Genomic DNA, 23,789 nt, shown 5'->3' on the forward strand with positions numbered 1-23,789 from the left:
AACCGGACATTAGCCAGGAGCAGCCTTAAATCCAAGCTGGTCCAAGACAAAAAGATGTCTGTCCTCATTTCCCCCTTTTACAAAACATCCAATAGTCCATTCACATAAGGTTGAGTAGATAGTGACTGAATTTTCATTTTTGGATGAACTGTCCCTTTTCACTCTTAAGATAAACTTCCCCTTTAATCCAAGCTTAAAGTACAGTATTTTACACATTTTTCTTTTACTTCTGCACCATTTTATGCACATCTCTCCCCAGCTTGACTTGCCATCCTTACCGACTTCTGGGAATGAAGTTTGGCTGCACAGCATGACCCACTGTTGTCAGGTGATGTTTGAATATAAGAGATAATTAACGTTCAAACCTCTCTGTATTACTTATCATACTGTACATCTTGTCATTACCTGAACAGAACATCTCTCCTCCCAGTGTGTGAAAATTACCTGGGAAGCGTTCATGCATTTTTAATAACCATTCAATCATGTCAGAATGAGACCGTCTAATAATAGTCATTTTACACCACAGAATGAGAGTTATTGGTGTCAGCGTGCACCTGTAATCGTGTCCTCCCCCTCTCCTCCTCTCCCTGTTTCTGCATTGCGGCGTCTGAAGCTGTCAGGAGAGCATATGCACCACCGTGTTGTCATCGCTGGCCTCTGCCCGTCATCTCTGCCCCTGTGCACAGACCACCAGGCAACACGGCAAGTAACACGATACACACTTCCTCCGTCCTCACGCTTCACCTTCTGAGCTGTTTTGTCCCCTGAGCTGTGAGATCCACACTGCAGCTGACAGCGATGAGAAAGTGCTGCTTTTGCCCTCTTCTTTGTTTACAGGAATAGAAAGTGTGCATGGGACAACAATCATATTATTCTCCATGTTTAAAGCTGAGGGTTGGTGAGTTATTTTACAAACATTTTTGTTAGATTTGTCGAAAATCTGGCAGCATGCTCTGACATATAAAAGAAAATGTCTAAAAATGACTGAAGAGGCTACCTGAGTCCTTCATAAGGCTAGGCAAATGTATTGCTGAAGCTATTAGCGAGCTAGTGGCAGCCAAAATGTCCCAATGCTAACATACTAGCTTGACAGTAGTGACTACTGTCCGCTAACCCAGTTAGCACAAAGCACACAGCCCCTGAGCCAAAGAACAGATCCGCTGCAGCAGTAACAGCCTTCTTCGGTGGCTAACATTAGCACAAAGCACACATTTGTGATGGCAGTATTGCTTGTGTTTGTATGATTGTAGCATTTAACAAAACTGTTTATGTATTTATTAGACAAAAAAGCTAAGAGTGCTTGTGGAACTAGTCGCTAACACACATCCTCCATTTAGTCAGTGAGAGCTATAAGGCAGTCATGGCCTTATAGCCATGTTTGGTGTTTACATTCATTTTGCTAATGTTAATGTTGGTAGCTAACTCAGTAGCACAAAGCACACAGCCCCTGAGAACAGAGCAGAGCAGAAGAGGCAGCAACAGCCTCCCTTTAGCGGCTAACGTCAGAACAAAGCACACAACAACAGCATTTACAAGTAACTGTCACAGTTATTAAAAAAGAAAAGCTACGAGAGCTTGTTGAACATAGCGAACGAGCCACTAGCACAGTGGGTGTTCATATATCATGGAGAAGTGGCTCTGAAGTGAGAGGGATATTTTCAGTTCTCCAGTCTCACCAGCCCGAGATTTAAACGAGCGGTGAAAAGATTTCGATCGAGGTGGAAAAAATCATATTTACTCTCCTTCTTAAGATTTTATTTTTCGTTAGATATTCCTGCTAACCTCCTGCTGTTTTTCCATCCAGCTGTTCTAAATCCCAGCACGTGCGCTTTAACACAGCTGGTGAATAATGAATGGGATGGCAAACCGTGGCCTCACTGCCTTAATAAAACTATACCCAAGTAAAAAAAGCAGAAAAGCAAAGAGTCTGAAAATCCTCTGCGTTTCCCTAAAATTGCAGCGCGCCCTTGACAGAATGACAGGGTATTTAGTCGCATTCAACTGATGCCTGAGGCGTTTCTGTCTCCTTTTTTTTCTTGTTGCTGTCGCACGCTCCGAGTTTCCATTCAGGTTTAATAAGTTGCTAATGAAAGAGGGCAGGCGGAAGCTGTTTGACTCAATCTCCTCTGCACAGTTACAGATCATTGGATGCTCCATTTAGGGTGATTTAAATGTGTGCCATGGGACGTATTCCAAAAAGCATTCACACAATGGCTTTCCATTTACTTTCCTCCTCCTCCTCCTCTGCTATTATAGTAATGGAGGCAGGGGTGTCTCAGGCAACAAGACAAAAGGAAAGCACAATGGTTGTGCCCCCCACCCGCCTCCTCCTCTTCCCCTCCTTGGGAATGGCATGATGGTTCTGGGCTGGATGTTTTCAAGTGTGCACACGGGTGCCATTGTGAAATAAATAAATAAATAAATAAATGAAGCTGCACGCTCAATCGAGCAAGACAAACACTCCTGACGCCAAGTCCACATTTCACCACATTGCACCATGTGAGAATGTAACGAGGGAAGTGAAGGACGCTGTGGATATTTTCTGTTGTGTGATCAACGGTGCAAAACTGAAATTGATCAGGAAAGATGGAAAAATAAGGAATTTGTTTGACGCTGATGAGTTCTGAGGATCTACAGGATAATATATTCTGTCCTTTTATTTCAGTGTTGCTCACTCACAGAACGAGTTGGTTGGTACATTAAATGAACTAAGACGGGGCGTCCCAGATCGAGTTCAGTTGCATGTCATCCTCTTTTCTCTCTCCCCATCAATAAAGGCAAAATGCCACAAAAATATTCTGAAATGTAAAAATGTTATGGAACTTTTTGGCCGTTTTTAAGATGGAGTTACAAACATTCAATCAAATAAGTCATCATGTATCTGTTATAGCCACATTTTAGCATAATTGATAGTCGTATATTAAATTATTTAGAAAAAATTGATCTGATCACATTTTACACGAATGACGGGCTTATGTTCAATGAAAAAAGACATGTATTTGGGAAAAAATGTCTCAGGATTTAAAGAAATAAACAATCTGTTGATTTAAAATACCGCCTTAAAGAAGACCTATTATGCTTTTTCATTTTTTTTTCCCCCTTTCGCTTAGTGTTTTGGTTCTTGTGCATGTAAAAGCTCCTGAAAATCGAAAAGATTAATGTCCGAACGTAATAAAATTCAGAAATAAAATAAACAAAAAAAAGAAAATGCAAATAATAGTCCAAAAACCAAAGATATTTAGTATCTTGTCGGAAAAAAATGTCAAAAAAATAAAATAAAATGCAATTTTAGTCCAAAAAAAACAAAGATTTTTAGACTTTTGTCTGTAAAAAATGTCAAAAAAAGAAAAAAATGCAAAAAAAATGTCCAAAAACCAAAGATATTTAATTATAAAACATAATAAACAACAAAAAAAGCATGAAATCCTCAGATCTGAGAAGCTGGACCAGCCAATGTCAACATCAAAAACTGTTGAAGGAAGTCAACACTTGACTCCGTCACACATATCTTCTTAATCATCCTGCAGGACATGTGTGTGCACATGTACAGCAGAGTGTTAGCGTCTGTTAGCTCTCTTGTCTAGACGGGACTTAAGGTTATTTGTGACCCGCTGGTCTCATTCCTCCGGTGGAAACGCTCCTGGCAACTCTCCCAGCGTCAGGTCTGTCTAACAGGATTAAAGCAGCGCTGGAGGACGTGTCACCTATACATGCGGGGGGTTAAACAAACAGCAGAGCGCCCTTGATGCGTGATGTACAGCAACAATACATACAGCAGAAGGACTGAACTGAACTGTTATCAAGAGATTTAGGATGAGATCAAATATTTTTCTGTTTCAGTCCAACACAGCAGGACTACATGGTCCAAACCGGGACACCAGCCTCTCAAACAAGCTGACAAAGTGCAGATCTGGCCAAAAATATGAGCGAATGGAAAGTGTGCCGAACCGTTTTACAGCCAGCTGCTCTTTGTGCATAAGAAACTAATTTAAATCCAGGTTGATATTTGAGCAGATGACCACATCTGCATGTGGGGAATGAACTCACCGCTGTCAAATCAGCGCTTTTTGGGTGGGTTGTCCTGTGTAGCCCCTGGAGGACCGGGATTTTTACTGCTGACCCTCAATAAAAAAGCCTCCATCTTTAGCCAAGCATGATGCCTGCTCTGGAGTACCCTGACAGTCTGGTCCAGCTCCAGACCCCTCGAACAGTGAAATCTTTGATAAAATAACATGAAACAGCAACAAAAGGAAAGCTGCGATGGCTCGAGCACGGGCTGGCGTAAACAAAAAGGCCACTATGGGCGCCTCATTTGGGAGAACGAGCCCCAAATACCAGATCTGATCCGCATGGGTTCCCCTTCACAAGCTCGGTCAAGATTCCTGGGTTGTTCTCCACAACACGGGTTTTCAGTCCATTGTGCACACATAATGAGAGTTACTAACCGAGGTATTCTCTGACTGAGTGAGTTTCACAAGTCGGACAAACATCGTTTGTGGATTATTTAGCCTTTTTACCACTTCTCACTTCTCACGTCAGGAGTTTACAAACCGGGAATCAGTTGACTCGGCATTTTTCTGCTTTTAAATCTACTTTAAGTGACAAAAAAAACTCGTATAGACAACTTCTTCAAGGAATCTGGTATCTTTCCTGGTTTATTCCTGCAGGGAGATTATCTTTTCTCATTATCTACTCACCCTCATGCATGCTTCATTGTAGCTGCTACGCTAATGGTGCTAGCATGTCTGAAGTGATTCATCATTCATTAAAAAAAAGGGTGTAAATAATGTCTTTCCAAACCAATAAGGGATCGCAGGTCTTCTGGAGACGTGTGTGGACTCACTCTGTTGATTTATTGAATTTTTTTAAAACACGTCTCCATCTGCTTCAGATGTTTAGGAGAACGCTGCAGTGACGTTTTGCTGTGAAGCTCCAGAAATGTTTTGTGGACGACGAAACTTCACCTGACTTTCCATCAGCACGGTGGTGTGAGGAGATAATGACTGAATTTTCATTTTTGGGTGAACTGTTCGTTTAACTTTCCATCAAATCTGTGAGCTCAGTGGCTCCATGAAACAGTCACTCTTATAAAACTGTCCTCTTTCGACTGAAGGAAAATAATTGGGAACAGACGTCAGAAAGAGAGAGAGAGAGTGAAGAAACAGATATGCATGACCAACACTGCTGGACAGTGATCGTGGCGCCTCATGACAAGCAGAGAGAAAAACCTTCCCAACACGAGCGGTCAGTCCAGGATGATTTGTTTTGCCATGAGCTCCTCGGCTCACGTGCACTCTGGCTCCCACGTGTTCTTGCTATCTGAACGAGGCTGAACAAAAACACAGCGGCCGGCCCCTTTACAGCTGCTCCTGCATCCAGGGGAGAGCCGCTGACAGCTCAGGGGTCCGGCACTTGATTGAGCCCAGATCCTGACCTGCCAGGCAGGATGCTGGGTCAACAACAGCCACGTGGGGAGAGACGGCGTGACCTCGAAGACGGAGTGTGTGTTTGTTGTGCGTCGAGTCATGTTTTCTTCAGACACAGCTGTGGTTCAATGCATTTACAAGCCGTCCTTAATATAAGTTACAAGGAAACTAGTTTTGAGTCCTTTGAGAAACATTCACAGAAAGTCTATTTTACTTTCTGCTTCTTGACTGATAATTCCTCTCTAATCGTATTTTGAAGCAATTTTGGAGCAATTTTTCTAACGTAGCTTTGCAGGTTTTTCCTTTAAAATAAATATGAGTATTTATCCACCATCAGGGGTGTAAATAACATCTTTTCACATCTATTCTGAATTTCTGGGATTCTGAACAAGCTGTCAGGAGCCATTTTCTGGGTTTTTTCAGTTGTTTTTTTTACGTTTTTAAAAGAAGTCCCCATCTACTTCAGTTGTTTAGTTGAACGCTGCAGCGCTGTTTTGCTGCGAAGCTCCAGAAATGTTTTGTGGACGACGAAACTTCCCTCGACTTCACATCAGCGTAGATAATAACTGACATTTTGGGGTGATCTTTACCTTTGAGCATTGCATTGTGGGAATTATTGTTAGTGCACTATTCAATGCAGAGAATTCAAATCTTCAGACACGACGGTAAAATGCAGAGGAGTGAATCATGCGCTGTGTTTTCCTGTAAACACTTCTGACTGCTCGGTGTCCGCAGTCACAGTTGCGATCTCTGAGTCCCCGTTGAACAGAAGCAATTATTTACATCTCACTCGGTCACATTAAACTATCGTGTTGCATTAAATCAAGCCACATAATACCCGAGTCAGCACATTCCCAGATCCACCCACTGCCGGGGTGACACAAATAAACAGCTCACATCTTGATATAGCACCTCACAGCGTGACTGCTCCACATCCATCCCAGAGGCCTCGCTGCTTTTAAAATAGTCGGGATTAACAGGAGCTGGTGTCTAGTGGCCACTGTACGCCTCGCTAGCTGGCATGTGCCAGATGGGTTTGTGGGTAATCCTAAAGCACGGGATCAGGGGTAGACCCAGGGAGGCGGTGTGGGTGTATGGATATCCACACTGGATTAATCGCTGCCACATAAAGACAAAGGAAATGCACCAGAATGTGTGTGTTATAATTCAAAACACAACAGCAGGACGGTTTGCCAGATGTTTTAAATGACACCTCATGAGGACAGGGCTTAGAGGTTTTTCATGAAAAGTGATTTAATCCCGACCCCTTTGAGAGTCTGTGTGGAAGCATGAAATCATCCATGAGGTCATATTTATATCCCCCTGCAGCAGAACAAGTTACCGAAAAGTTTAGCCATAAAATTTAAATCACAGTTAATACGTGGCCCATAATTTCGTCATGGTTCCCGTGAGCGATGACTCATCTCTGACTCTGTCGGTCTGCAGGGGAACAAGAAGTGTATTTATAAATATGAATAAATGCTCCCTGACCCCTGATGTGATGCATTTTTATACACATATGAAATAAAAATGATTGCTTTCTTTCAGTCGATGACAAAGGATGAGTAAAACTGATAACATCCATATGTTTTGGTGCAGGGTTACCTCAGAGGCCCCCCCGCTGTGACATTGTCTCTTTTACGACTCAGAAATACAGCCTGTGTTTGTTCTTTCTTCACTTTCAGCCTCGAGGGAGAAGGCGGCTCTATAACGCTGAAGTCAAGCTTCAGCTTCCCTCCAATCCCTCCCCATCCATTCAACCCTACGGGCTCGCCTCTAAATGAAGGCCAAGTGGCAGCTTTACGACCTTTCGGGAATAAAAACCAAAGCTCATCCAGCCCTCCCACAAACATTAACGTAACGTAAATTACCACAACATAAAGTAAAATAAAAGGATGTAACATAACGTAACGGTGCATTAAATAACATAAAGTAATGATACATAACAAAATGACACACAACGTCTCGTAAAAATAATGTCATGTAAGGATAAGGAAAATAATGTAATATAATAACGTAACATCAGATGGTATAATATAATAAAATAACACAACACAACGTAGCGATACATAACATAAAATAATGTAATTTAACATAACGCAACATAAGGATGCATGACTTAACGTAAATGCAATTATGCAACGTGACGTAATGTAACATAACGATACATAATATAACACAAAATAATGTAACATAATGCAACATAGCATAACAATGTAACGCAACGTAACATAACATGAGGTAACGTAATGTAACAGAACAATACATAACGTAACCTAAAATAATGTAATGTAATGTGACGTAACACAGCGTAATGTAATGTGACATAATGTAACACAAAATAATGTGACATAATGTAACATAGCATAACAACGTAACGCAATTACAACAATTGAATAAGAGCAGGTTGCTTCCACAGGTCGGGTCAGGTGTTGTTTTGAGGAAGCCTCTGCTGACCTGTTTTTTCATGTTTTTATTAGCACATTAACACGCTGAACCAAGATGGTGAACGCAGCAAACATTATGCTGATTGTAAAGGATGAATCAAACTGATAACATCCATATGTTTTGGTGCAGGGTTACCTCAGAGGTAAAGACGATTCCCCCCCGCTGCGACATTGTCTTTTTTATGACTCAGAAATACAGCCTGTGTTTGTTCTTCCTTCACTTTCAGCCTCGAGGGAGAAGGCAGCTCTGTAACGCTGAAGTCAAGCTTCAGCTTCCCTCCAATCCCTTCACATCCATTCAACCCTACGGGCTCGCCTCTAAATGAAGGCCAAGTGGCAGCTTTACGACCTTTCGGGAATAAAAGCCAAAGCAACTAATCCAGCCCTCCCACAAACACCGTCCCCTTTGAACCTTTGCTCTGCGGCGTGTCTTCTGCTAACAACTGAAAAAACCAAACCCTCCTCCAATCCGTCCACAGCGATGTCAACAGGGTCGATTTCCTCGAAAGGACCCGCTCGGTGTGAAATCTGAGATATTTTCATAGAAGACTGACATCAACATCAACAAATACAAGACAAAGGAGAGTGCAAACACAAAATAGAGGTTGTCAACAACTTTAAAACCAAAAGGAGATTAAATCAGACAGGCGGACCGAGATAAAGAAGTGAAAAAACACCCCAGGGGGACGGACGGACAGTGTGAGGTGGTGATCTCAGGATTCCCGTATTGATCTGAGCTTCTTTTTCTAATCTCTCTGCCCGCTCGGTAACCTCAGCTGGATTGGACATCCAGCCACAAAAAAGCAATTTGACCCCCACCGCTGCCCTCACAGGTCACCCTTTAGTGACCTGCTGACTCCAGGTTGCCATGGTGACGGAAAATTATGTCTAGACCCCGGTTGGATTTGTTAAGAGGCTTGGATTTGTGCCCAGCGCCCGACTGAATTTCAGCATAGCGGCTATAAAAAAGGCTGAAGCAGAGCATTATTGCTCTGTTGTTATTTATCTGGAGATTTTGTGGATCTCTGCATTCACATGTGTTTGAGGAGAGGAAGACGGGCCGAGGGCCCGATCGTTACTTCGATCAGTTCCCGGGTCGACTGATCGAAATTTGTGTTTTTGTGTTCCTGCTTTTAGTCATGGCTCTGAAAATGCCCATTATTTCCAAACCCCCAATAGTCCCAAAAATGTTCCTTTGGACCGAAAGCTGAGGAAAGAAAACACAAACACAAACCCTCCGTTCAGTTGTCAGTTCTGGGACTTCCTGCCTGTCCTTGGTGCTGAATTGGCCGGGTTTTGCCTTTAATGGTGTAATTGTAAGAAATGGTAGCTCCTAAAATATAGGGGGCAGTATAACCGCTAACTGCTTCTGCCACAGCTATCTTTGGCTGTGGCAACTAGCTGTCGTTAGCAAGTAGCTCAGTTAGCCGTGGAGCTCAGTGGCCCTATTAGCTGGAAACAGGAGCTAAAGTATGGAGGCGATTTACAGCGGCAGCAATTGAAATATGAAACTACAGGGGCTCGGATTATCGCGTTATGCGGTACAGAGTAATGTTATGAGACAGGATGGGCTGAGGCTAGCTGGTTAGCATGCTAACGTTAGTAGACATGATCTTTTCCTAAACCTGACCAAGGAGTGTGTTTAGTGCTAATTTGCAAGTATTAGCATGCTAATATTTGCTAATTAGCACTAAATACACAAATACCTGTAAAACATCAATGGCATTGCATTAGCATTGTCATCATGAGCATGTTAGCATGCTGATATTAGCATTCAGCTCAAAGCAATGCTGTGCCGGAGTTCAGCCTCCAGCATCTCTGTACTCTTAAGTCTTGTTTGTAGCTTTTTACAGATGTTGCAGCATTTTTTTATTTATTTTTTTGAGAACAGGATGAACTATCGAGGTTGTTTACGCTCTCGGGTTGACTGAAAGAAATTTGTGGTGGATTTTAAAGCCCACTGGTAAACCTGTCTTTGGGGGATACACCTAGCTATGCGCTATCTAATCCCTGACACACAATCCTCAAGGCTTCCCCTCTTCTGTGTGTTTTCTTGTCAGCCTCCATTATGCTTAAAACAGAAGAGGAGAGGCGGAGAGAGACAGAAACATGCAAAAGAAAAGCAGAAAAGAAATGGGAAGAAGGCTGCGATGCTCGTGCAGCTCCCACAGGTTCTTCTCCCCCCCCACAGGATGGATCACGGCTCCGAATCAGCAAGTCAATCAAGTGTGCAGTGTAGTGTCAGCATGACAGCACCTTCTCTGAGCTGCAACACGCCGTCTTTTACATCCTCTACTCTTGGGCTGAATATTTCTTCGCTGGCTGATCGATGCCCCCGCATGCCCACAGTGTGTCTCAGCTGCTGAAAATGCCACATCACCATGCTAATTTATTCAGGGACCAGCTGCTGTGTCAAGATGATTCTGCGAAAGGCCTCCTCGAAAGTTTTTAATGAGCTTCACCGTTGTTAATAACGGGGCCGGTGAGGTCGCAGAAGTCGAGATGTGCGCGTGTGCTCGCGCGTGAGCGTAGGTGTGTAGATGTATTTTTATATCGCGTGTGCTGCTTTGACATTTATAGCAGTGAAGTTTCAGCACAAGGCTTCTGATAGGTACCAAGTCTTTATCTGATCATGCCGAGCGAGACAAACGCGAGCAGAAACACACACACATGCACGTCGACAATGTGTCTGACCTGCAGATCAGACCTTCTGTTTGTTGCATAATGTCACCGAGGAGATTTGTGGAAAAGCAAGTGGATTAAAACCTCTAATCAGGAACACCTGCAGGATTGCCAAGAATAGTTTTAATCGTTTCTGCTGGTCATGACATGATGCAGCAGAAATCCATTGTTGTGATACCTTTAAAGAAACAGCCTCGTCTTTGTTTAATATACAGAGATGTGTTTGTGACCGAATATTCTCAAAAAATGTGAAGTAAGTTCAATAAAGATGATGAAAAATCAGACGAGCTTGTGTTGCGTTTGCTTTCATTTCAAACACCAGACATACACGATGTTGCTTCTTTTAAAAGCAGCCACTTCAGGACACTTTGTTGATCCGATCGTGGTTATTGCACTTAAATAAAGTGGTCTCGACACGAAACTCATTGACTCTGTTTTGGGTTTGTAAATCAGTGCATCCAAGGTAAAGTGAAGCAGCACTTTCAGTCCCACATGATCACACAGAAGGACTAACCCGCCTCACCTCTGAGCCACCTCAACCACTAATTGATGCAATTACAGTGTCAGCAGCTGGCAGACTGGAAGGTGGGAACCAAAGAGGATGGATTGTTTTGGCCCGTGTGGGGGAGGAGGCGCTGACTAATTTGCTGATTCAGACATTAATAGGGAGGAGGGTCACAACCCCGGACTTTAAAATGTGGATGGAAGTCATTTTATAATCCAATAAATGTCCGTTTTAGATTATACAGACATTCAAAAATGCAATAAATGATGTTTGGGGCCACTTCGGAGGCAGTGGAAACTGTGACATATTGAAAAAGAGATGACTGGTTGCTGTGTTGGCTTTTTATACCCAACAGGCACCCAAAATATAAGAAAATGTAACAAATGAGGACCAAAATACGAGAAAAAAAACTTTATAGTGGCTAAATCTTTAAAAAAGCGAACATATTTCTACTAAAACATGTCTATTTAAATGATTTCACCACTACAATAAAGGTTTTTTTAATATATTTGGAGTGTCTGGATTGTTTTTTTGTGAATTTGTTGTTAAAAATGTGCATATTTACACATTTAACCGCTGTGGAGTGACATTAGCATTCATTTGGAGTCACCAGTTTTTGCTCTGTTTTTGGTCTCCTCCACCAACTCCTGAGTCTCCTGAGTCTTGTTCGAAAATGTCCGTCGACAAACCTTGACCGTCTTCCTTCACTCACTCCCATCAACTACAAGAAAATCCATGAGGTTTCTGTACAGTGCTTCGATTTTATTAAGTCTTCAGTGTTACAAAAAATGTACAATGTGTATGAACACTATTGTTAAAAGTAGCTGAAACTGGACCTCTGTGGCCATGAAGGGAATGCACTTCGGATTACTGGTTCCATGGCAATGAAATTTAACATCGCGTGGTGCTCCGGCGATCACCACTGAAGTCTGTTTCATTTCATATCATTTTACAAAAAAAAGAAAATCCCTCTGTCCAACACAAACAACACAAAAATGCGGAATAAATATTTCGGGGGAGCATCAAACAAAAACAGACATTAAGTGGGTCAGAGTCTGTGCAAGCATGTGAAGGATTATAAAGACATTTCGAGACATATTTTATATACTTCTTCACCACACTGATGTGAATTAGGGCTGCATGATGTAGTAAAAAGACTCATGTCGTGATTATTTTGGCGGATATTATGATTACACTATGGTCTGATTAGTGGGAATGATCATTTCTGCATCACAAATTTCATATTCGGTGGAAACAACTAATAAAATCATGACGATGTGGCGAACAAAAATATTTTCTACCAGGAAATCTCAGCAGCTCTGCAGTACGACATTATAATCCTGTTTTGTCGCACTTAATCAAAAAACTGCAGCTTCTATCTGACTCGATTTTGATAATATTGTGCAGCCCTAATGTGAACGTGTTCATATATTAGTCCTACAGTTAACGAATATGTTGAATTCTTCTTTAAAACAAGTGTAAAAAGCACTTAGTGAGGACTAACTGCTATCACAGATCCCTTTAAATCTATAAGTTAATCTTTCAGAGGGCAGCTGCACGACCGCAGAACAAAGAATCTGTCAATATTGCTTCTTTTGTTATGAGCAGATCCGTTCCTCCCGACCCTCAGGCCGTCTGTAATTGTTGTTTTGTTGGCACAAATCGCTCTCCCGTTAAAAGGGGGACCATTAAGCTTGGAAGTGTCTCAACAGTGGATAAATCTGTCCACAGCGTGAGCCCGCAGTTCATCTCTTTCTGTTCCTGTTGTGCTTCAACATCTTCTTCCTCTTCAGGATCATCTCGTACAGTTTCTCCAGGCCCGGCTGCAGGCCCTGACCGTCCACGGCGCTGCAGCTCTGCACGTGATGCAGCGTGTACATGCTCAGTTCGTGCACGGACAGCAGCTTCTCCACCTCGCTGACGGACAGGGCCGCGTCCAGGTCCTGCTTGTTGGCCAGGATGAGCACCGGGACGCCCTGGTTCTCTGACGTTCGGGTGATCTTGTGGAGCTCCACCTTGGCCTCCTCCATCCTCTCCAGCTCAGTGGAGTCCACCACGAACACCATCCCGTCCGTCCGCCGGGTGTAAGACTTCCACAGCGGGCGCAGCTTCTCCTGACCGCCCACGTCCCACACCTGGAAGTTTATGGTCCGAGACGTCCCCACCGCCACCTTGATCTTCTCCGTGTTGAAGCCCTTCGTGGGGATCGTTTTGACAAACTCCTTCAGCTTGAGCCGGTACAGCAGAGAGGTTTTGCCGGCCGAGTCGAGCCCGATAACAACCACGTGCAGACACTGGAAGTTTGGCAGGAAGGACGGCGTGTTGGGAGCCATATCAGTCAGCTGGTTCCCCATGATCGCAGCCAGCTATTCACACCTACTTAGTGAGGTGACAGATTCCTGATGTAATCCTTTTTCACTGGACTGGCATTTGCTCTTTGTCCTCAGGGGGCAGATGGGATCAGATGGTGCTGGAGACCTTATCAAAACACACACACACACACACACACACAGAGTTAGCATTTAATGAAAAGACAATGGGTAGTTAAGGAGTGTTTGTCTGCAAGTGTTATCTCTGAGGAAGACAGAGGGACAGATAGTGATGAGTATCAGTGGAGGTGATTGAATTTCATCAGCTGAGACGTCCTGTTGTGTCAGCTGATGAGATTTATACTGAAATACAGTGTTAGCCAAGGATACCTGAGTAAAAGTAAAAATATCGTGTTAAAATGTTACTTTGGTAAAAGTTAAAGTCGCCCATACAAGTCTTAAAGGATCTGATATTACATTTACTTAAGTATTGTAAATAAAATATAGCGTCTGACACATTTTTTACGTACACTGTTAAAAAAACTGAGACCAAAAAATGGTGATAATATTCAAAAATCCAGGGCGCTAAAAATGTCTGTAAAATAACAGAATATGTCATAAAAACATATTTTGTTTTTGTAGTGAAAATCTTTATATTTATGCAAAAAATCTGACAATTGACAAACAAATCTTTGTAAAACTACAGAAGCAACACTTTGTTTAGATACCAATTTAATCTAATTTTATTGGTTATTTAACTTTAGAGTAAAAGTTTGATCTGTTAAATGAAAAATAAATATTTGTGTTTTTTAAGTGGGAAAAATTGAAATTGTAGAAAAATCAAAATTTTATGTTTATTCAGTTACAGATTTTTCATGTTATTTTACATCAGACGTGTGATTTCACAGGTTGTTTTGTTATTTTATTGGTATTTTTAACTATTTTTAAAAAAAATCTGGTTAAATAAACAGGACAAATTCCAAAAATAACAGATTATTTTTTACAGTGTATCTCAAAATTGTACTTAAGCACATTGAGAAACTGTTCAAAAAAGGGGGGGGAGGGGTTATTCACTGTTATTCTGTAATATAACAGTGAATAACTCATAAAACACAGAACATTTCTGTTAATATAATAAAGTTTTGTTGTGAAAATGCCTACAATCATGCAGGTCCAACACTTCTTCTACTGTCATCACTGATTTAAGTTAATTTGATTACAGTATTGAGCTGCACAAAAAATACATTCTCCACATTATTTTACATGTCGTGCAGTTTCACTGTTAACTTCATGTCATTTTCTTCACAGTTTTGTGTTTTCAAAAACCCAGAAAACATCTGTAATAATAGGAAAACATCCAGAAATACATTTTTTTTTACAGTGCAAATCACAACTGTACTTCAGCACAGTACTCGAGTAGATGTACTTAGTTACATATAAGCCAACTATTTAATGAATCCACGCTTTCATACTTGTAAACTGTGAGTGTCTGTGTGTTTGAGCCTCTCAGAGTCTGCAGCCTGGTCCTCTGCAGACTGCCCGACCTGGAGGGCTTTTCCCGGGACAGACTGATGTCAGTGCCCGGGCTGGATGATGCGTGTTCACCGGTCCTCTCTATGTGTGTGTCTGTGTGTGTGAGGACTGCTGCAGCTGCACTAATCCGGTTGTTGTTGACATGCTGATACCATCAAACAGCTGCTCTGCTCTGGACACAACACACACACACACACACACACACACACACACACACACACACACTGTGTGTTTGCAGGAAAATATAATGTATCACGACGAGAAATATCATCCAACGATCATTGATCACAGAGGCGAGATGTTCCTGCATGTGTGTTTTTATCACTTGATTATATTTGTAGTTATTCTGCAGGGAACGAGCCTCTGTAGTTTTATATATATATACATATATATCCATTCATGCATGTGTACAAATATATATACAACTTCAAGATTTCCTACCAGGAGCCTGCAGCAGGGTTAACTTTAAAGGATAAACCAGACAAAAATCAGATCCTAATTCAACATAATCCTTCAGTCAGGTGAATAAACGCAGATGTAAACACGCTCCTACCTGTAAAACAACCTGAGATCCTCCAGCAGCGATAATCAACACATCCATGTCTGGTCCCGCTGCTGTGTGTCACCTCCGTCAGCTCCTCTCCTCCTCCCGCGGCTCTGAGCGGCTCCGGAGAGGCTCGAGCTCACACGGCACCTAAAGCCCGGGTGACGTCACGGCCACCTGGACGGCGCTGCGCCACGCCCCCTGCCGGTGGCACAGGTGAACTGCACCGAGGTGAGACTAGGCAGTGGAAGAAGGACTGTCGCATGTCATTAGAGTTAAAGTAGCAGCACCAGAGTGTAGAAGTACTCTGTTGTACTTAAAGTAGTTCAAGTAAAAGTACCCGTGATGCAACATGGCGCCATTCAAGGTGTTTTATTTATTAGATATTTACAGGGAAGCCACAGAAACAGGAAGTCTTATCAAGCTCCACTCCAAAAAATGTGTCCCCAACATGTCCAGGGAATTAAATTTAATATGCAAGAGCCAATAATATATATATATATATATATATATGTCAAAGATGTAATGTTTAACACGAGCACGCACTTACACTCATCACTCCAGTTGTACAAGTATATATAATAACTACAAGAAGAAGAAGAGAGAAAAACAAAAACAGGATGCAGAATAAAAACATCGGACAGCAGGGTTTTATTGTTTTATTATTGTTTTATTACCATGTAATATGTATGTGATTTCTTATATATTTGTGTCACAAGACACCAACATCACATTTTTTTTTCCATTTCCGTGCAGAGTTACAGGTCATTTTGCAGCTCAGTCTTTAGATATTCTGCCTTCTCTTCGAGGCTTGACAAAGAAAATCTGCTACATAAGAGCTTCCCCTCCTGAAGCGCTGCTCCACGTTTGTTCACAACCACCCAGACAAAAGAAATCAGGATAAATGGAGGATGTTTGAGTATTAAAGTACATCCCTCAAGCTCCACAAACAAAGTCTGACCTCCTGCTGGTCTCTGGAGCTAATGGCTTTGACTTTTGTTTAATTATACTTCACAGAGAGTGAAGCTTTTCTTTATGAGACAATAAGCTCTCTGTCGTTTTGTTTATAACATACGTCAGCAGAACATTTCTTTATATCGCCTGAAGATCACAAAGTTACCTCTTCTGGACTCAGGTGGACATTTTTAAACTTCTCTTGCAGAGTTTAGGCATCAACAGTTTATCCCTCAGTGCACAAATACAAGTTCAGTTCTCTGCATAAATATTTATTTTCTATGCTTTATGTTGACAGGTTTCATGGCAGGAACACACTCATGTAATTTACCTCAGTTAACATCAGCTCTGCATCTGTCAGTTCACCTCAGCCTGTCCTCACTGTCCGACACAGTATCAGCGCCACCTGGTGGCCGCTACCAACAACTGCAGCTAAAACACAGCTTGTCTTGTTGATGAGATGTTTGTAGATGTTTTAGTTTTTCTGTTCTGAGGTGACACTGATGATAAAATAATAATCAGAAGGTCACTTTGAGTGTTTAACCTCTCTAAAGGTGCAATATGTAAGACTTCTGAACGACCGAGGCTGCTTCCACTCCTCCATCAGTCTCCTCACCTGCACACAGGTGATCTGAATCTCCTGCAATCAGTCCAGAGGGATTCTGAAAATCAGCCCAGAACAAAGAAAGACAGCAAGTCTTAAACAATAAGACGGCTACAACTCAACTGATCCACTTACACGTCGTGTGTAACGCTGCTCAACAAACGTCCTTTTTCAAGGTAAAGTAAAATAAATCATTAGTTTCTAGCTGTTCTTGTTGTAGCTGATGAAACTATTTTACACTTTAATCGTTTTATTTATCGCTAAGGTTGAACTAGTTTACTAATTTTGGCTTTTTAATGTCCTACCATCTTTCTTATCTTTAGCTTTACTTAAATAAATAATCAGTTGTTTGTGTTTCAGGCGAAAAAGAAGCTTTTAAAGATGCAGAATCAACTTCGAACTCCAGCCGAAGTTATCTAAAGTTTTTCAGCCTGCTTAAAAAATATGTTGTTGACGGTTTGTTTTGAGGATGATCCAGAGTAATTGGGAGAACCTTTGCTGGAAATATGAGCTGCTCCTGAGTTTTTAAAAGCAACTTTTCAATGTTTTGATATCTCAGAAGCTGAATAAACACAACTAAAACATGCCAATAGAGAAATTACAGTGTTTTCATGGGTTACAGTATAAACTTGGAGGTTTATTGTCCGTGTTCACGCTGCTTTGACGTTCTCTGTTTGGTGGATCAACACAAGGAGGATAAATTTAGCTAAAGTCGAAATGTGCTCGCGGCAAACAGTCACAGACACGTGCAGCGTCTAGAAATGTAGCAGCAAACTGAGGAAGAGCCACATTTTAATGAAGTGCAAATGATGAACAGACAAGAGAAGTCAGATCAGATAAGAGTTTAACATCCTATTTACACAATACGTGGCATCCTGACAACAAAAATGAGAAATTTACACGTCTTCATATAAAAACCTGCCCTCTAATAGAGATCTGCAGTTGGATCTCTAACAAATAAGAGCAAAAAAACAATCCATGCAAACACATAAATGTATTTGAAGCATCAATATTTTAAATTTAAAACATCGTAGTGGTTTGATTAAAGTCTTCAGGTATGCTAAAACAACATACAGAATAAGATAAGATGCATTTCCACAGTGGTTATCGTTCTCACAGCCCGCACAGAAGAGAGATGAGCGTGACATGCAGCAGAATATTCATTACTTCACACTTTTCATGTGGATTTCATCATCAGCCCATAGGATGTGGGATTGTTGAGTTGGTGCCACAGTCGATATATTCGAAGGTGTCCAGAGACAGCTGCTCCGTGTGAGAGAGGTACGAGATGTTCAGTGTCATTCTGGGAAAAACAAAACGGGAAGAAAGACATTTTTAGAGACGGATGATGAAGACAACTGCTCTGTCATGGTTGCATAATGTTTTTAAAGCAGCAGGGTGACACGAACTCATGTGACTACGTGTTCGTCTGCCAAACAAACAAAATGAAGTCCAGTATTTGTAAACCTGGGCTCCATATTTACATGTTTGAGTCCGCAAATGATTCGTACTTATCAAAAGCTTTGGATCCGGTCCATTAATCGCCTCAGCCGGCAGCTGTTAGACCTACGCCATCTAAGGCCGTTATTTTAAGTGTTGTTGCTCATTTCAGACCGACACAGTTGTCATTTTCACGCCCAGCAGCGCCCACGTTGTGCAAATAGCAAATGAACTTGCGATGAACTTTTACTGAATAGATCTGGACTGTGTGTGTAGAAGAACACAGAACATTAATCAACACGAGTCAGGACTTTTAAATAATGAAGTTTATAAACTGTTCTTCGTTTGCAAATGTGCACGTTACTGCAGAGACGCACAGATTGTTTCTCGCTGCAGGTAATATTTTCCTCACTCAATATTTGACCCTCCTGCGCCACCTACTGATCAGAACCGTGACCCGTCCCGCCTGATCCACGTTCTGAGATCTGCGCATCACTATTACACACAGAGGGACGAGCTTTCAGAGCGAGACTTTCTCCCTGAACAAGACTTGTTACAAAAAGGAAAAAAGTGTGAATCGTTGTTTTAATTATTTTTTAATATGGTCAATACAAAACGACTGCAGGTTCTGATGTTACTGAACGCAACATAATATTAAGATAAGGACGAGACTATTTTGCAGGTTGTGTTTTTTTTAGCCCAGTGCTGCACAAAGTGATGCCTTTAACACCCCGTGGCTTTGAGATATGTTCAAGTTTCCTGTCTCTTCTGTTGATTTCCGATCGTGACTGACACTTACTGCAGCTCCAGAAATAACGTGTGAATCTTGATGGTGCTCGACTTGCAGTAATTGCTGAAAGAGATAAGAAAAAAAAACGTGAATTCAAGGACAAGGACCGAAGTATTAGATCATTCTCGCACCATGTTTCTGTTGGAAAAACCACATTAAGGTTTATTTCAAACTTACTTTATGCCAAAATCGAGGATGGAGAGTTCGATCTGAATGTTGTACTGTAAAAGTTGAAGAGAGAGGAGTGAGGAATCCACTCCGACAAATATATTTACAGATGTGAATCATCCCGCGTGAGACTCACCGATTTCTGCGAGCGGGACGGGATGGAATTTGTAATATTCATCTGCTTGATCTTCCCGACGACGGCTCTGTTGACCAGACCCTGACCCGAGAACTTGACGATCCGAACCGGGACGAAGTTCTCGTTGGTGATGTTGATGAGATTCTAGGAGAGGAAAACACGCAGCTCGTCAGGTGTGACCGACTCACCTTTCCATCATTTAATGGCCTCAGGGAACTTTGTCCTTTACAAGCACAGCAGCATGTGATCGACACAGTAAAAAGATGGCGGCTCAGCGAAGGTCAGGAGGATATTTAACACTTTGTAGTGGTGATAAAATATAAATCTTACATTTTCAGTTATTATTCTGACATTGTTTTACTCTTTAAAAGCTCTACTTTATTTCTTTTCCTTAAAGCTTTACTTCGTCATTTTGGGATACACAGCAGCGGCCCGCAGGCTCTTCTCTTCCTCTTTCTCGAGTTATTGTGGTAGCATGCAGTCGTCTCTTTATTATTTACATCCTTCAGTCAGAACACTTGGTTAACATTAAGTGTGTAATATGTCCTCAGATGGAAGTTTGACTACAGCCTCTACACAGACAGAGCAGAACAGAAACTCAAGAAGTTTCGAGGTTTATCAGAAACATAATGACAGAAAGGCTTCAGATGTCACAGACCAGCAGACACTGCCCCATCAAAATGATTTTAAAGCTGTGAAAAAGTTACGTAATGTTGCTTTACGTAAAGTATTTAATACAGTTTTAGCTTATATTCGCTATTATATTAGCGTATCTCCAGATAAGGATTAATATTATTTCACTTTGGTTTCTGTTCGGTGGGTGAGATTACAGAACCACTACTGCGTTTCATATCCCTTTTCCACTGGTCAGACCTGCTTAAACCCGCTAAGATGGGGCTTTTGCATGCAATGGGAATGTGAACACTCTGCATTTATACATTTATAGCCGGGTCAATTGACTCTGCAGCAGACACGGGTTTGTTTCACCTCGGCTCAGCTCAGCTTTGATCTAAACGTGAGACCCGGGCGATCCGTTAATGATGTTTTATTACTGGCCACAGTGTTCATGCCTATGAAAGCTGCTCAGTGGTGTTTTGAAGCCAAAAAAGCTCAACCTCCCAGCTGTGAGTTATCGCAGGGGTTGTGCCGCTCAGAAGAGTTTATCCACCGTTTTACAGACGCTTCTTTCACAACGAGTCCGTTGTTGTTTTCTCTTCTCTTGCAACTGTTTCTGGCGCATTCGTGACGTACAACGTAATGCTTCAGATAAAAATCACAGACGGGCTGCAGGAAGTGGGAATTGGGTCAACAGGCGATATTTAGCGGGTTGACCTGCATTTTAAAAACCTGTGTAGACCCACAAGTTATTTTATCATAAGCTACACATTTGTTAGGCACAATAAGCCAGATCCTGTTGTGATCACATAGGTAGCTGCTGTTGTGGTGTTTTCAGACGATTGTCCCGTAGTTTCTTGGGTTACCTTCCACACACACCAGAGCGATCCATGCACATCACGAAGGCCAAGACCAAATCACGAGAAAACCCCTGCATCACACACTAGCTTACATACAAGTTGTCTTTTTTCAGGAAGTTATTTAAAATGTTTCCATCTTGATGCTGACATATCTCATCAATAGCAACTCTTTCATCAGCGTTAGTTTGGAAACCTAATTCACGTTTCACCAAACAACCTTGTGTTGCAGTTATGGTTGAAAATGACAACAGAAGACGACACGTTTGCTGATTTCACACATCGTTATGATGCAAATCAACCGCGCAGTCGGTTATTATATTTACAGTTACTACTCGTCCTTACTGTGATCTCTAAGTCGACTGTATCTGGCCTGAAGTAGACCATGACCCTCTCCACGGACACGGGCGACAGGGTGACGCTCCGCGGGAAGAGGAAGAAGAGGATGAGACAGCAGATGAAGAGACACACGACCATGGAGATGAACACGTACAGCTTCCTGAAAAGCAACACAAACATGCAACATTGTGCATATTAAATCATATTGTGCAACTGTTGCCAACATAATCTACACATGTATGTCCCTTACGTGCGTCTGGGTTTCAGCCTGACATCATTGCACGGTATCACAGCCACCAGCATGTCCTTGTGTCCTGACGACACAAGAAAGACAGATGGAAATAATGTTGCTGTTACCATAAATGATGTGAAAGTGAATTTGTGGCGAGCTCAGCTGCACAGAAATGAAAAGCTGGGGAAAAAGATAAAAAAAACCCAACCTCTGGGGATTCTCCCGGTGCCGCGACAGGTGGGGCAGGTGTCCCCCGCCGGGTTTCCACTCATGCTGCCATACGTAGGGAACTGCTTCAGCGTGCTCACCCTCTCCGTCTCTTCAGGTCCCTCGGTGGGTTTGCTGCTCTTGGCCGGCGTGACCATGACACCTTTTTATCGAGATGAAAAGTCCAGTCAAAAGACGAAAAACACACAAAAATGTGCACTCGTCAAGTTCAACAGCCAGGTGACAGCATGTAGACTAGAAGTGGCTCCTGAGTGACCTGCTGTGTAAAGTCAGCCTCCCTCACTAAACCTTTATAAGGCCAATAAAAAGCTCACTCTTGAGTCCACAGTGCGGGAGTGACTCTACTTTATGGATACAACAGTGCACATCACACTGCTTTGCAAGGCGTTAACATTACGACTGACTCGGTGTCGTTTCTCAGCCGGTACGTCCCGCCTCCTGTTGGATAAAATACACAGTGAGTGAATAATGAGGCCTTACTTTGGTATTTTACCAACGTCTAATGGAGGAGTTTATTCCTGGAAGCACTGAATCATCCCACTTTCACAATGACGGGAAACTTGTGAAAGCTGAACCAAAGTTTACACGTTTTACGGCAACTTAGTCTTAATGTAGTGATAAATAAAGATTGTACAGACGCATAACTTTATTTATTTACCTTGTGTCGTCTACACATTAAACCTGGCATAAAAACAAAGACATGTTTTACATACTTTAAGTTTAGACATCTGGATTAAAAATAGCTTTATTTTGAAATTTGAACTTCCACATTTTCCAGTGAAGAAGCTACACTAGTTTTGTTTGCTTATTTTAGCTGTTTAACTGTATGAATGGCTCAATAAATTATTAATATGCAACTAAATGCTCCAAGAATATAATTGAGAATAAATGGCAGCATGAATTCATTTATTAAAATGTGACTAAATAGATTTTTCTGCTTTAATTTGCCTCTATATCAACTATTTATTTACTTTACCGTTTAATTTTCCATTATTTATTAATTGTTTTTAATCTATTTACGTATTTATTCTTACACTTCTTTCTTTATTTCTGGTTTTGGCAGGTTCAGTCCTCCGCACAGTTGAACTTGAAGCAGTTATCTTTTAGTAAAACTTAAAAAATGAGGATATTTTCACACTGAAGGCCGAGTCAGTAGTCAGGTACATTCACCTGTGACATCTTCAGTCATCAGTCTGCAATGATGGAATGTAACTAAGTACATTTACTCGAGTACAAGTCACTTTCACGTGACTTTGCACTTTGTACCAGAGGCCTGCGAGAAAAACATTGTACTTCCTGGTCCATGACATGTTTCTGACAGCTGTAAAACTAACAAACAATTAGTTTTTATTAAGATTTATTTATTGTAACAAACAGCTGATGATAATAATAAATAATATGTTGCATTACTGTAGATTATCTCAACCTTAAACACCCACAGCTGTGACATTAACCCCAAAACATCACATATAAACACAGCTTTGAAATTATTTAACTTTTAATCACTTTGGTGTCACTCACTTACAGGCTAATGCTATTTTATATATAATATTTATATATATTTATATTTTACATATGAGCACTTGCTCCAGCTGTTACTCTGTGACCTATATTTGACACCAGGCTGTTTTTACATCCATTAAAACAACCTTAACAACAGAGTTTAAACACACTTCCGTGTTTTAATGGTTTAAGACTCAGATCTCCACCTGCTGTCACAGTAAACACGTCCCGCCACTTCTGCAGAACATGTGCGGGACAGCTGATCCCGCATGATCCGGCTCACAGTGAAAGATTTTAAAAATGAGCTCTTACCTGACAGCTGTGTCCAGATGTTGACACCAAACAGCTTCTTTACTGTTTAAGTGTGCAGCAGCTTCATGAAGAGACGCTCGTGCTTGAACAGCAGCAGAAGACAGGGGGAGGATCACTTCCTCCTCCTCCTCTGGGTGACAGGTCGGAGGAAGCTGCCTGCTGCTT

The 23,789-nt window shown here is 41.7% G+C and overlaps 2 protein-coding genes across 2 annotated transcripts; both read right to left on the minus strand.

Annotated features, from left to right (window-relative positions):
* Positions 1-12,805: 12,805 nt before the first annotated feature.
* On the minus strand, positions 12,806-13,429 carry arl4d (ADP-ribosylation factor-like 4D). Its single transcript, XM_073489902.1, has one exon. The coding sequence runs from the start codon at positions 13,412-13,414 to the stop codon at positions 12,806-12,808; it is 609 nt and encodes a 202-aa protein (XP_073346003.1). The 5' UTR covers positions 13,415-13,429.
* A 4,350-nt stretch (positions 13,430-17,779) lies between these two features.
* Positions 17,780-23,763, minus strand: tmem106a (transmembrane protein 106A). The gene is made up of 8 exons (XM_073490340.1): positions 23,625-23,763; positions 21,790-21,951; positions 21,600-21,663; positions 21,356-21,509; positions 19,539-19,682; positions 19,412-19,455; positions 19,244-19,297; positions 17,780-18,307 (listed from the first exon to the last, which is right to left on the minus strand). The coding sequence occupies exons 2-8, from the start codon at positions 21,944-21,946 to the stop codon at positions 18,199-18,201; spliced, it is 726 nt and encodes a 241-aa protein (XP_073346441.1). The 5' UTR covers positions 21,947-21,951; positions 23,625-23,763; the 3' UTR covers positions 17,780-18,198.
* Positions 23,764-23,789: the final 26 nt, after the last annotated feature.

Source organism: Pagrus major, chromosome 20 (assembly GCF_040436345.1).
Source record: "Pagrus major chromosome 20, Pma_NU_1.0".
NCBI lineage: Eukaryota > Metazoa > Chordata > Actinopteri > Spariformes > Sparidae > Pagrus > Pagrus major.

Excerpts from the sequence above, each read along its gene's own strand:
- arl4d (XM_073489902.1), bottom strand. The coding sequence starts at position 13,414 with ATGGGGAACCAGCTGACTGATATGGCTCCCAACACGCCGTCCTTCCTG.
- tmem106a (XM_073490340.1), bottom strand. The coding sequence starts at position 21,946 with ATGGTCACGCCGGCCAAGAGCAGCAAACCCACCGAGGGACCTGAAGAG. Across the intron at positions 21,510-21,599 it reads AGGCTGAAACCCAGACGCAC|GAAGCTGTACGTGTTCATCT; the intron begins GTAAGGGACATA and ends GTTGCTTTTCAG. Across the intron at positions 19,456-19,538 it reads CGTCCCGCTCGCAGAAATCG|TACAACATTCAGATCGAACT; the intron begins GTGAGTCTCACG and ends CAACTTTTACAG.